The sequence below is a fragment of the Sinohyriopsis cumingii genome, chromosome 18 (genome assembly GCF_028554795.1).
Source record: "Sinohyriopsis cumingii isolate HCF-2022 chromosome 18, ASM2855479v2, whole genome shotgun sequence".
NCBI lineage: Eukaryota > Metazoa > Mollusca > Bivalvia > Unionida > Unionidae > Sinohyriopsis > Sinohyriopsis cumingii.
Window position 1 is genome coordinate 90,530,816 of NC_142978.1, and position 14,545 is coordinate 90,545,360.

The following is a 14,545-nucleotide window of genomic DNA, read 5'->3' on the forward strand; positions in this document are numbered from 1 at the left end:
CATATGCATACCAATATGGCTACATAATTTAATTTGCTCTACATGATGTTTGCTAAATTAAGCTAACAAGGTGTTTATGAAATAAATCCAAAGAGTTAAAAAAAATGTGCAAAAATAATTAATGGCCTGAAACTATTGTAAATTGTAAATTCAAGTTAATTACATACATACCAGCAAAATTTCACTTGTCCACATTAAGTGGCTTTTGCTGAATGTTACCTTATCAGGGTGGATATGACCAGGGTCATAATAAAATTCTATGAATAGTACCGAAGGTGCTGCAGAATTAAGATAAGATTGCCAATACAACTGATCACAGAACTGGTATAAGAAAAAACTAAAAAATATGTACAATATGTCATAATTATGCTACACCCTTAACATGGCAAAAACAACAAATGCCCAAACTTGCCGGAGGTCGCTCACCTATATGCCCCCTTAAGGCAGTGGCATAAAATAGTATATAATAATGAAAACTTGTTAATGGCACACTCAGATTTTTTTAGATTTTTTTTCCATGTCTGAACATTCAGATTTAAGAAATTATACTTAATGTGAATTAAGTCTTTAAAAAAAAACATATTTTAGAAAAAGGTAGCAATAAAAGAAAAAAAAATAATGAATCAAACAGAACAATGAAAAAAAATATCCAAATTTAACTAAAACATTTTCTGAACAAAAACAGAATGGATGTGAACACTCCCATGCAAAGAAAATATAAATTAAACACATATTCAAGTTTCAATCATAATGCATGGCAGAAATGTTCTGAAATTCTGCTTATTTACGAGAAACAACTAATTCACACAGGAGAAGTTAGGTAAAAAAAAAACTGTTAATAACATGAAACATGGCAACTACATTGATTTGAAAATAAAATGGCTGGCTGAACCTAAACATTTCTTAATAACAATTGTACAGTTGCTTACTAAGGAAACAAATGGTTGCATAGAGGATTCTTAAAATTATTCTAATTAATACAGGGTTATTACAACAATTCTGTTTGATATAACTGACTGGTAGGGTAAATGAATAAAGTGACAGAGGCTCATTACAACAATTCTATTTGAAATAACTGATCTGCTGGGTCAATGAATACAGTTTCTGAGTGTCTTTGTCTTACTGGAAAATATTTGGTCAAATTGCTCCCCACAATATCAGGCTGATTAGACCTTTACAAATACTCGTGTAGTTTTTGTGTCCGTTTCTCTGACAAAGTTAAATGCTGCTTTGTTGAAAATTTGATTTCTGCATAAAATTTATGCAGAGAGATAACAATGTTTTCAAGGTTTGACTATTTTACACTGAATATAGACATTAAGGTTTGTCTAATTTACACTGAATACAGACACCAAGGTCTATCTGATACTGAACACAGACATCAAGGTCTGACTATTTTACACTCAAGGCAGACATCAAGGTCTGACTATTTTACACTCAAGGCAGACATCAAGGTCTGACTATTTTACACTCAACACAGACATCAAGGTCTGACTATTTTACACTCAATGCAGACATCAAGGTCTGACTATTTTACACTCAAGGCAGACATCAAGGTCTGACTATTTTACTGCAAACAGAGACAATTATGTTATACAATATTTTACAATGAACACAGACATCTAAACTGAATTTATTTTGATGAAGTATTCAAAGCAGGAGAAATTATACAGTAGTTATAAAAAATAAAATAATGACAGGTGCACAGCAATGATGTAAACTTGCATGCCTTTGGTCCCAAAAAATATGCAGGCTGGCAGGAAGCGTTCTTCTTACTGTGTATTTCTTACTAATATCACATTGACTTAAAGGAGGCAAAACCATAATGCATTATATTACAAATGACAATCACTGGATTAGTATCAAATGCTTCTTCAACCACTTTCAAGTACCATGCAATGATGCATGTCTTACCAACCCTTATCACATCAATGGGGCATTATCCCAGGGAAAGCACTCCCTGCCCTACACAAAAGAGAAATTTCAAGATGAGAAAATAAAGCTCTAACTTTGTATCTCTCTTCTTTTTAGTCTCTAAATATGCTGATGTTCTCAATCTTGCAACATATTCATAAAAAATACAAAGCAGCAATAAAAAAATACCTATATTTGTATCTATATGTATATAGCACTATAAAATACTATATCTTTATCCATATACATATATATAACAATATAAAACACCTCTATTTTTATACATTAGTATACAGCAATGTAAACTACCTACAATATTCCTACCTAAAATGTAGAGATGTATATATATATCATGTTGAGCATATCAAATCAAAGTGCCCTCTCTCTCTTTTACATAATAATGGTATCTGAAAGACATATTTGTCCATTTACTGTACACATCAAAAAGATTGAGACAGACGTTGAAATAGCTTTAATCTGGAGAAAATTTTTTTATTACATGTTCTTTTATGCAACATATATAAAAATGAGTATATAATATGTCTACTGCATATTGCGAGTCCTCTACGTAGAGAACTCAAGTTTCTTTTCTTCACGAAGCCACTTTTCTTCTTTGAATCCATTATTCTGACCTTTGACTGCAAAATAAGCAGGCTGTTCCCAAAGATTAGTAACTGTACATAATGAAGAACTCCAATTATAGCGTGGAGACTATTTTCCTTCTTTCAGTCATGATGATCTTGACCTTTTGACCCCCAAAATCAATAGGTTACTTCCTTACCCCAAGTGTAGGTCATCCACAAAGTCTGGTCTAATTCTGTAATGTAGAATTAATCTTACTGCATGGAAACCAATTTTCTTCTCTCCGCCTTGAGTGACCTTGGCCTTTGAACTTTTGACCCCCAAATCAACAGTCTTCTTCCTTGCAACAATGCAACAAGCCATCCACAATGTTTGGTCCAGGTATGTAATCTAGAACTAATGCTTTGTGCAAAAACCATTTGTCTTTTCTGTCAGTTACCTTGACCCCCAACTGAATAGGGGTTTTCAATATGCCATGTGCAAAATAAAATGGTAGAAACATCATAACATAATAGGCTGTGCTTCATGAAATGCATATAATAATAAATCTACAATTAAAATAAAAATGTTACAACAAGGACTTTATTCTATCAACAGCATAAAGAAAAGATTTAAATGAAAAGATTGTCTACAAGCTTGACTGCATCAAGTTTGCTGAAAGCATTTTGACAGTAAAAGCTGGATTTAAGAAACTATCAAATGGCGTACAACTGAAAAACAATTACAGTGTAATAGGAATAATTAAATCTATGTAATGCAGAGCAAATACAATCAGATATGTTATGCTGTGTTAAACAGTTTGTAAAAACATAAAAACACACATACATATAGATTACCGTAAAACATAAAAAACACACATACAAATAGATTACCATAAAAAACACACAGATTACCATAAAAAATATAAAGACACACACATACTTATAGACTGCCATGTAATTTCTGTATACTTCTTACAACGATGATACATCAAAAATAAATTCCAGGTAGGAGAAGATTGCTTCATTAAATACAAATGCAATTCACTAAATGGATTAATTTCACAATGAAACATGCAACAGAAACAATTCTGTAATGCTTGAAAGTTTCAGTTTTATGCTAACAATTACAACATACATGCATTTGAATTTCTGTAATACAACTACAACTATTAACTAATTATAGCTTTAAAAGATCTAACATGCAAAACAGATTCCCAATTTTTCTTCTTTTTACTGTCAAAAAGTTTAAATCAGCACAGATCATACGATCTGGTAAACTGCTTTCCAGTGTAATGATACTGCATGTAGTCACTGTGGCAATCACTTGAATCACAGCTGTGCACTTACAATTGCATTAAACAAAATCATCATATCCAATCAAATTAAAGCAAGTACACATGTATGGATTCAAAGTGATTCTGTTCAAGATCATGTCCAATTAAATGATACATTATCATAATGCTGCACACAATAAAATGTCAAATACTGGTAGCCATAATTCAGTTCCACTTTGCCTGATGGCCAAATGCAACGTAAATTCAAACTCAATCTTTGTTGCCAGGTTGGAAATTAGCAACAGTCCCCTAGCCCAAGAAAAGTAAATGACTAAAGCAACTTTCAGGATTGATATTTCAAGCAAGTTTGATATTTGTCCCAAGTTAATAACGGTCTTAATATATTGTAACTAAATTTCAGTGCAATTTCATATGGTTCCACGATGCCGTACCTGAATTCCAAGGCATTTCATGAGGTACCATGATGCAATATCTGAATTCCAAGGCATTTCGTGAGGTTCCATGATGCAATACCTGAATTCCAAGGCATTTTGTGAGGTTCCATGATGCAATACCTGATTTCCAGTGCATTTCATAAGGTTCCATTATGCAATACCTGACTGCCAATGCATTTCATGAGGTTCCATGGTGCAATATCTGAATTCCAAGGCATTTCATAAAGTTCCAGGATGCAATACCTGAATTCCAAGGTATTTCATGAGGTTCCATGGTGCAATACCTGAATTCTAAGGCATTTCATGAGGTTCCATGGTGCAATAGCTGACTGCCAATGCATTGTATGAGGTTCCATGGTGCAATACCTGAATTCCAAGACATTTCATGAGGTTCCATGGTGCAATACCTGAATTCTAAGGCATTTCATTAGGTTCCATGGTGCAATACCTGAATTCCAAGACATTTCATAAGGTTCCATGATGCAATATCCGAATTCCAAGGCATTTCATGAGGTTCCATGAGGCAATACCGGAATTCCAAGGCATTTCATGAGGTTCCATGGTGCAATATCCGAATTCTAAGGCATTTCATAAGGTTCCATGATGCAATATCCGAATTCCAAGGCATTTCATGAGGTTCCATGAGGCAATACTGGAATTCCAAGGCATTTTATGAGGTTCCATGATGCAATACCTGAATTCCAAAGCATTTCATGAGGTTTCATGATGCAATGCCAGATTTCTATGGCATTTCATGAGGCCTGATGATGCAATACCTGAACTCCAAGACATTTCATGAGACTTGATGATGCAATACCTGAATTCCAAGGCTTTTCATGAGGTTTCATCATGTAATACCTGAATTCCAATGCATTTCATGTGATTCCATTATGAAATACCCAAATTCCAATGCATTTCATATGGTTCCATGGTGCAATACCTGAATTCCAAGGCATTTCATGAAGTTCCATAATGCAATTCCTGTATCAACACTTGACTGCAATCAGGAAGGACCAAGTTTACATGTTTTTTCTGATGCTTTTAAATGAACCTTCCATTAAGATTACGTAGGGCTCATTGCAAAGGGAAGTAACTTGTATGTCTCTTCAAAAAAAGTACTTTTAGTCCCAAAGAAGAACTATTTATAACTTTAAGAATATACATGGCTATATACATTGTGTGGCTAGAATGGCAACATACATCTTTTGGGATTACCAAGTAACTCAGTGGGATTATTAGATTTTGTAGAAAGTTACGGTGGCTATCAAAATAATCATGTTATTAAATTCAAATTAAATACCAAACAAATAGATTCTCTTTAGACAAGCAAAGAACATAATGAATTACATTGTACTGAGCTAACAAACATGGCTGCATACATATGGGAATCAAGCTTTTGGCAATAAAAAGTTAATTAAAAAACAAGACCCAGATGCTGAAAAATGTTAGTAAAGAGAGATGAAAAACTAATGGATGCCTATGGAGATTTAATACAAGCATTGCTATAAGTTAAATAAGAATTCTATCCAATCATCTGAAGATGAAATACCGTATATACTTGCTAATAAGTCGAGAAGTCCAACTACAAACTGCATAGACATTGATCTTCCATTGCATAATTCACTGGCATTTGTTGTATTGATGCAGTCTGTTTGTAGTAATCAGTAGAACAAACAACATAGAATCTCTTCTGCCAGTGCATTATGTGCTGGAAAATCAGGTCTATGTTGTTTACAGCATGACCTGACCAATAAGCACACATATGGTAACGTAAAAAAGGACTTTAGGAATACTAATGTTGTTTATAATGACAGAAAAATCATTAAAGTATGGACACTATTTATGACATTAGAACTTGCAAATAGAATACAACGGAGAAATAATATCACTTGTCAGACAGCCTAGACAACCTTTTTTGCAAAACATATAACACAAACAATAAGCTGCCCTAGATTTTACAAAGATAACCAAACATTCCAGACTGTTGGTCAATTTAATTAAACTCAGTTCTTGGTTTTACACTAGTTACCACATGGAACCCTTACTGCATGACTTACTTATATGTAGTATTTTTATTAGTTGCAGAGATTGAATGTATCTTCCAAAAAGTAACAAGAATAACTACTGACTAATGTCTCACTATATGATTAACTCATTTAGAATACATAGTCTAGTCTCACTATATGATTAACTCATTTAGAATGAACAGTCTAGTCTCACTATATGATTAACTCATTTAGAATGCATAGTCTAGTCTCACTATATGATTAACTCATTTAGAATGCAGTCTAGTCTCACTATATGATTAACTCATTTAGAATGAACAGTCTAGTCTCACTATATGATTAACTCATTTAGAATGCATAGTCTAGTCTCACTATATGATTAACTCATTTAGAATGAACAGTCTAGTCTCACTATATGATTAACTCATTTAGAATGCATAGTCTAGTCTCACTATATGATTAACTCATTTAGAATGCAGTCTAGTCTCACTATATGATTAACTCATTTAGAATGCAGTCTAGTCTCACTATATGATTAACTCATTTAGAATGCAGTCTAGTCTCACTATATGATTAACTCATTCAGAATGCATAGTCTAATCTCACTATATGATTAACTCATTTAGAATGAACAGTCAAGTCTCACTATATGATTAACTCATTTAGAATACACTGTCTAGTCTCATTATGATTAACTCATTTAAAATGCATAACCTAATCTCACTATACAATTAACTCATTTAGAATGCATAGCCTAACCTCACTATACGATTAACTCATTTAGAATGCATAGCCTAATCTCACTATATGATTAACTCATGTAGAATGCATAGTCTAATCGCACTATATGATTAACTCATTTAGAATGAACAGTCTAGTCTCACTATATGATTAACTCATTTAGAATGCACTGTCTAGTCTCATTATGATTAACTCATTTAGAATGCATAACCTAATCTCACTATAAATTAACTCATTTAGAATGCATAGCCTAATCTCACTATACAATTAACTCATTTAGAATGCATAACCTAATCTCACTATACAATTAACTCATTTAGAATGCATAGCCTAATCTCACTATATGATTAACTCATTTAGAATGCATAGCCTAATCTCACTATATGATTAACTCATTTAGAATGCATAGCCTAATCTCACTATACGATTAACTCATTTAGAATGCATAGCCTAATCTCACTATATGATTAACTCATTTAGAATGCACATCCTAGTCACACTATATGGCTGACTCATTTATAATGTACAGCATAGTCCCACTATATGGCTGACTCATTTAGAATGCACATCCTAGTCTCACTATATGGCTGACTCATTTATAATGTACAGCATAGTCTCAATGTATGATTAACTCATTTCAAATACACATCCTAATCTAATTAATCATTAACTCGTTGATAATGTACAGCCCAGTCTCACAACTTGAGTAACTAGTTTTGAATGTAAAGCCTATTCTCACTATATGATTAACTTGTTTAGAATGCACAGACTGTCTCACTATATGATTAAATCACTGATAAATCTACTAATACTGTAGTTTTGGCTTACATGTATAATTTGGCATCACACTTCATCTTATCAGACTATTTACAGTGGCCCTTAGTTACAGAAAACAAAGAACTTTTTGGTGTGCTATTTTTTAAAATCCATAAAAAACAGTTGTAATAGTTTTGCAATAATGAATTTCCTTAACAGCAAGGAATATTGCACAGAAGACTAGTATAAAAATAACAACATTTCAAGTAATTAATAAACACTTATGGGTAGGTAATACAACCCTGGTTGTTTTCAAATGGCATTGCAAATGGTAACTGCTGTTGCATCTATAACTGAATTTCTGCCCAAGTCCTTACAAGTGGATAAAGTGCTCTTTTTGAATGGTGTTTAACATTTACGTTCTGTCATTTTCCCCATCAATATGAACACTATGCATTCCATTCACCATTGATAATTCATGTCTTTCATAATGTCACTTTTCTGCATCCAAGAAGTGTGGCTTAAATTTGTTATAATCCTGCAGTGCTGATACTTCTTGAATAATTATATGCTGCTTATCATATCTGTGACAATTTATAATCATATTTTTTCTTTAATAATAAATATGAGATCCTTCAGGTGAACATTTAACATTTTATATAAACAAAGAAAATGTTGAAGAATAATTAGTTTGAAGCCAGTGCAGCCTTGCAAGGAAAAACCAGTTGACAACAATGCAGGAGTTATAGAACTTCTACTAGTGGCCTTGATCCTTTAAGGGTGAGTTGAATGCATATTTACCATGATAACAAATGATATTAAACTATTATTAAAGCCTATGTAAAAGGAACTCTCTTTGTCCTGTAAGTGAAACACATTTCTAGATTCCACACCAGGTACCATTCTCGATGCCATTTAAAACCAACCATAAATGACAGAAATCTCTCCCTCAAAATGCTGCCTATCACAAAAAAGTGGATATTAATAGCATCTACCTATTAAAAAAATATGGATCTGTATAGCATCTACCTATCAAAAAAATGTCCATCAAAAAAAAATGTGGATATATATCTGATTCAATATGCAAGAAATATTCAAATTTAGTGACATCATCAAACTTCACCCATAAAGTCCTTAACCCCTGGAGATTTTTGTAATTTTTGCTTGAAATATAAGTCGGTGGCACACTTTGGGGGCTGCTTCTGAATACATACCAAAAAATGTCTGCATCCAAGTGATTTCTGTTTGGCCTGATGTCTAGTTGTGTTAGAAATGTCATTTTTCATTGGCTCTTTCATTCGCACATGTGCAAAAGGGTAAAATTTGGAGTTCTTTTTTTATTTTATTTTTATTTTTCTTTTGCTTATTGAACCCATCATTTTCATGTCCTGGCCACTTTTTACTTGAAATCCCCAACTTATCCTACTTTGTGCAAAGGTTCACCTGACTGTGTGCAGTTCAGACTGGTATGATTTAGGACTAAGGCCAACAAGTCTAAAATCTGGACAAAAATCAGATTCCAATGACGGGCGAATTTATGGTGTAAAAAGTCAGGTCTAAAAAAATATGTTTTACACTCTGTATTTTGCAATGCAAGTAGAAAGTCCAGGTTATTTGTTATTGGTATCCTTGCAGAGATATGTCTGTCTACTGTTCTGTAATACCACCCATTTTGGTGCATTTAAAATGACCGTGCTGCTTCAGAGCTCGGAAGTAGGGTACTTCCTCCTGACGCACAAACATGGCAACAAGGATTAATGTGGTAAGAAGCATCATAATGAGGGAAAGACATCCTGACATAAGATTAAAAATGAACAGAACATACATTAATGCTGGTGTTTAATGTGCAAGAGGCCAGTTTGTAGTTTTCAAACTATGCATTTTAGAAGTCTTCCTTGGAAATAAACTACCAATAAGCATTAGTCCTAAGTTGCACTTAATTGCAACGTTGTTATTTCTGCAATGACACTAAGTCCAAATTTGCCTTTACTTCACAAAATCAACCACCAGGAACAAATTTCATCTTTAGAGAGAAGTTTATGGGACAAATTTCTAAAATAAATTACTACTTCCCATTTTGTTTAAGCAAATCCTAAAACTCATTCTTTTAATGACCTATAAACAGCCTTCCAAATATGCATAGCATGAAACCATAAACTTTCAACAGCTTCAAGTTAAAGAGTCTATCTGGGTGCGTGACTCACATGGGTGCTTCCTTCCACTGCATCACTGTCCTGTTATGTGAAAATTACAATTTGAATAATCCAACCCCATATTATTAACATTAGTGAAACAAGCCTTCTGACTGGTTAGACATAATTTGTATTATATTTATGAACAAACATGATATCAATCCAATTGGTTAGAAATTATTCTGAAGTTGATCTAATCATCATGCCTGATTCAAAACTAAGTTATGTCAACATGTATTTCAGAGCAAAGTGACAGCTATGTGAAGTAGCGCAAGTGAACAAATGAAACTGTTATTATATAAGAGAATATAAACCTTCATGCAGATATATAAGTTTTACTGCAGTAAAATAATGAAAATCCACTCAAATAGGTAATGAAAATAAGTCATATACCAAACAGACAAGTTTTGCAGTTTAAGTGTCTTTTACACAAGGTGAAAAAAAAAACAGTGGAGGCGACAAATCAGTCAATTACCATACCGCCTTGTAAACCTGGCATTTTCTTTCACCTGCCTTAATCATGTCTATCTGAAACACTTATCACTAACCTGATGCAACTCGTAACCCTCTGTATCCCCAGCCAGCTGGTAATGTCGCTTACGGATCTCACCAAGTTTGTATCGCTCCTGTTCTAATTCTTTCTCAAGCTCCAAAACGCGAACCTAAAATAGAGGCATCAAAAAGGTCATTTGTATCCTAGGCTGCATATTTATCCAACACTTTTACTGAAACTGAATCAATGGAAAGTTGAAAATTATTTTAGAAGCACTCCAAATATTAAAAGGCAAAACTGTAGAATGGTTTTAGAATCACTCTAAATATGAAGCGGCACAAGTGAAAATGATTTTGTGATGTCTCCGTAAAGAAAATGCTCCTTGCACATGCTGAAGTAGTATCCAAAGTCCTGAAGGACCTCTGTCTTCAAGGAGAGATCATTTTGTTAGATACCCCCTCAATTAGGCAGATGACAGGGAACACTTTTGCTAAATCCAAGTTCTGGAAGGCTGGATTTGCAAGGGTATGGTCATAATCTTAATGCATTTTGATTGGGTAACAATCTGAAGAAATAATCATTCATGTTTTACCTGTTTCAATGTGAGATATGTATCATCAATAGTCCAGATGTAAACTTTGGAATGATTTACCTACTGATCCAAAGTTTATACCCAATATCAAAAAGTTTAAAATATTAGATGAAAAAACATTTTCTTCAGATGTATAACTGCAGAAAACATTTACAAATATAGCAATGAATGAATCCTTGTTTCTTACTGACAGTTATACTCTAATCAACGTACTGAACTTACGAGATACCTCTTAACAAAACTGCATTGTTGCACTGACTATATTTAAGTACATTTATTATATGCAATGTCACTTTCAACATAAACTGTGATAATAACAAATTTGTTCTTTCCTATAACAATGATTTCTACTATGAGTAATAATATTTATAAAAAATTTAATATAATGCTATATTGTGATTGGTTCTAAAATGTATGGGTGTCCATTACAAGTCTGGCATATTTCTATTTACAATGCCTGCTGCATGTCATGTTAAAACCACAATGGAAACAAGTGAATGTTTATTCATTTGCTTTTTGTCTTCTTCTTAGTATCTTTTTTTTATGATGTTGTATTGTGAATTAAATTTGTATTATGCTGTTTTATAATTTATGCCAAATAGATTTTGTCTTATCGAACCTGCAACTGCATCTCTTGCATCTTGGTCTGCATAAGTGGCAACTTGGAGAAGTCCATAAGAGCTGAAAAGAATTAATATAAACTCATAACTATTAAATAAATGAACACATATAATTTGTAAAACTACACAAATTGTCTAATAATTAACTAATGCTCCATGATTTTTTTAAAATTAATGTCTGTTCACATGTACAGGAATCATTTTGGAAAAAGATATTTGTTTTTGTTTTGTAGTTATTAATGAATAGAATTTAATTTTTTTATATTCATTGAAATAAATTAATGAGCATGGTTCCAAAGATATACGATATATAATTACTGTGACCTTCATGACCTTTAGTTGCTGCCTATGTTCATTGATCACAGACATTGATGCTGAAGGCAAAACCTTGATTGATATGTGAGCTGCCATCAAATAAAGAACATGTTCAGAAGATATAATCAAAAACAAAACCAAAGCCATAACATAACAAATTATTGACCATTGTTATATGCAATACACATTCTAATAATGATGTATATATATATATAAAGAATTTCATTTCTACATCTCAAATGGCTCTGAAATTATAGTCAAAAGGAATGTGAGCTGGAAAAGTTTCTTAAACAAAACATGACCTTGAGCTTCAAGATAGGATCCCCCAGGTAGTATGCAATACACATTCTAATGACTGTATACTTTGTCTGACACTAATGCAGTATGCAATTCACATTTTAATGATGGTATACTTGAATATCTGACCCTAATGTAGTATGCAATACACATTCTAATAATGGTATACTGTACACTTCACTATCTGACCCTAATGTAGTATGCAATACACATTCTAATGATGGTATACATGACTTCATTTGACCCAAATGTATGCAATACACATTTTAATGATGGTATACATGACTTTATCTCTCTCCAATGTAGTATGCAATACACATTTTAATGATGGTATACATGACTTATCTCTCTCCAATGTAGTATGCAATACACATTCTAATGATGGTATACATGAATTTATCTCTCTCCAATGTAGTATACAATACACATTTTAATGATGGTATACATGACTTTATCTCTCTCCAATGTAGTATGCAATACACATTCTAATGATGGTATACATGACTTTATCTCATCCCCATGTAACATGCAATACACATTCTAATGATGCTATACTTGAGTTCATGTGATCCCAACGTAATATCCAATACACATTCAAATGATGGTATACATGACTTTATCTCATCCCAATGTAGTATTCAACATACATTATAATGATGCTATACTTGACTTTATCTGACTTTCATTTAACTGACAAAAGTGTTTACATAACAAAGGTTTGTGGCACGGTTCTTTTCTAGCTTAAAACTAAATACCCAACATTCATTATTATTGGCCTAATAATTCAAACAATCTTATGTGGGGTGACTTGCTTTGATATGCCTCACGAGGCGGAATAGCTGACACCTGCATCTCCTACAGTGGTCAAGGACAGTAATTGTTATCTTTCATCTAATTAAACCCAATTAGTATAAAAAGCAGAAGCATCAAACAATGAACTATGTCTTTAGATCAAATTTTGTTCATCTAACATATGCAGTTACTCAGACTGAATCAAATTTCATAACTTAATCTTAAAAGTAACTGATGGAAAGGAAAGTATGATGTAAAACTTACAATAATGAGATGTGAACTTGACCGTGAAGATAGTATCTCCAATTCGGTATGCAACACACCTAATGATGTTCAAGTTACCTTAACCCAAAACAGCTCGACAGAGAAAGGAAAGGAAAGTGTGATGGATGGATAGATGGATGCATGGTTAGAAACATGAATACTATGTCCCCCCCACTTTTAACAAGAATTTAGGAGACAGACTTTAGTATTTCTATTCAGTGTCTTCTGCAATAACATGAGAGTCAGTCAACACAATAAGTCACAGACTGACACACAAATCTTACATTATACTCACTTTGTTCCTCGATAATCTGTGAACCAGTCTTGACAGATGCCACAACTTCCCTGTAGCGCTGGAGACTTCCTTAGAGGCCTCTGAGACTTTCTGCATACACTTACTTCCCTTCTGAGCCTTAACCCTTGAGGAAACTACAAGTTGTGCCGTGCTAGCTGCAATTTCCTGCGAACACACGATTAACTCCTCTAGTTTTCCCTCTCCTTTCATAACTTTGTCAGCAGACTCCCTGTTCAAAACAGCAGCAACAAAATAAGGTTTAATAAAAAATATTTAAGACACCCACCCACCTTCCACCAAGAAGTCTTGCCTTTTACAATATTTAAGTGGGCAAAAGGAAAAGGAATAGGGAACAAATCATTCAGATTGCATGGAGGAAATTGTACCTAAATTGCTAGCCTACAGATGATACGTCACTTCTCAATTTAGTTATCTGATTGACCAAATTGGCACATTTCTTTCAAAAAGCTCTTAGTGTTTGTTATAAATACTACATGTTACTACAAATACTATGTTTTACTATAAATACTATGTTACTATAAATTCTATGATCAATCCCAGCTGTTTTGTAGCATTCCCATGAACTTCATAGTCTGGATAAAAGTGCTTTTACCGAAGGACACAAGATAGTAGCCAATCATGACTGATCCAATAGTGGGAACTGAACCTGCATCCTTCTACCACTGAGCCAGTGTGGTACATGTCCAATGCCTTAACCACAGGGTCAAAGTGACTCCCACATCATCACCAGTCTTCAACTGTGGATCTTGCATTGGTGCTCTTATTTAGATGGCCATCAAATTTACACTTAAGGGCAAAAATGAGATTTCATCGGTACCAAAATTCAACGATGTAGGAAGTTGTCCTATTGTTGTAGCAGAGGAGTTACTGTCCCTTTAGTCCTTAAATTTATGATCTGCTGTATCTGTTGTATCTGCAAACTCTGAAAATAGGTGCCCAACCATGGTCTTTTGTA

At 33.4% G+C, this 14,545-nt stretch overlaps 1 protein-coding gene across 1 annotated transcript in view; it reads right to left on the reverse strand.

Moving 5' to 3' along the window:
• Positions 1-14,545, reverse strand: part of LOC149777425 (huntingtin-interacting protein 1-like) — a 134,581-nt gene that overhangs the window by 12,060 nt on the left and 107,976 nt on the right. The window contains 5 exon segments of the mRNA XM_089942046.1: positions 9,914-9,943; positions 10,450-10,563; positions 11,606-11,667; positions 13,570-13,617; positions 13,620-13,798. Coding sequence (XP_089798172.1) covers positions 9,914-9,943; positions 10,450-10,563; positions 11,606-11,667; positions 13,570-13,617; positions 13,620-13,798 — 433 coding nt within the window.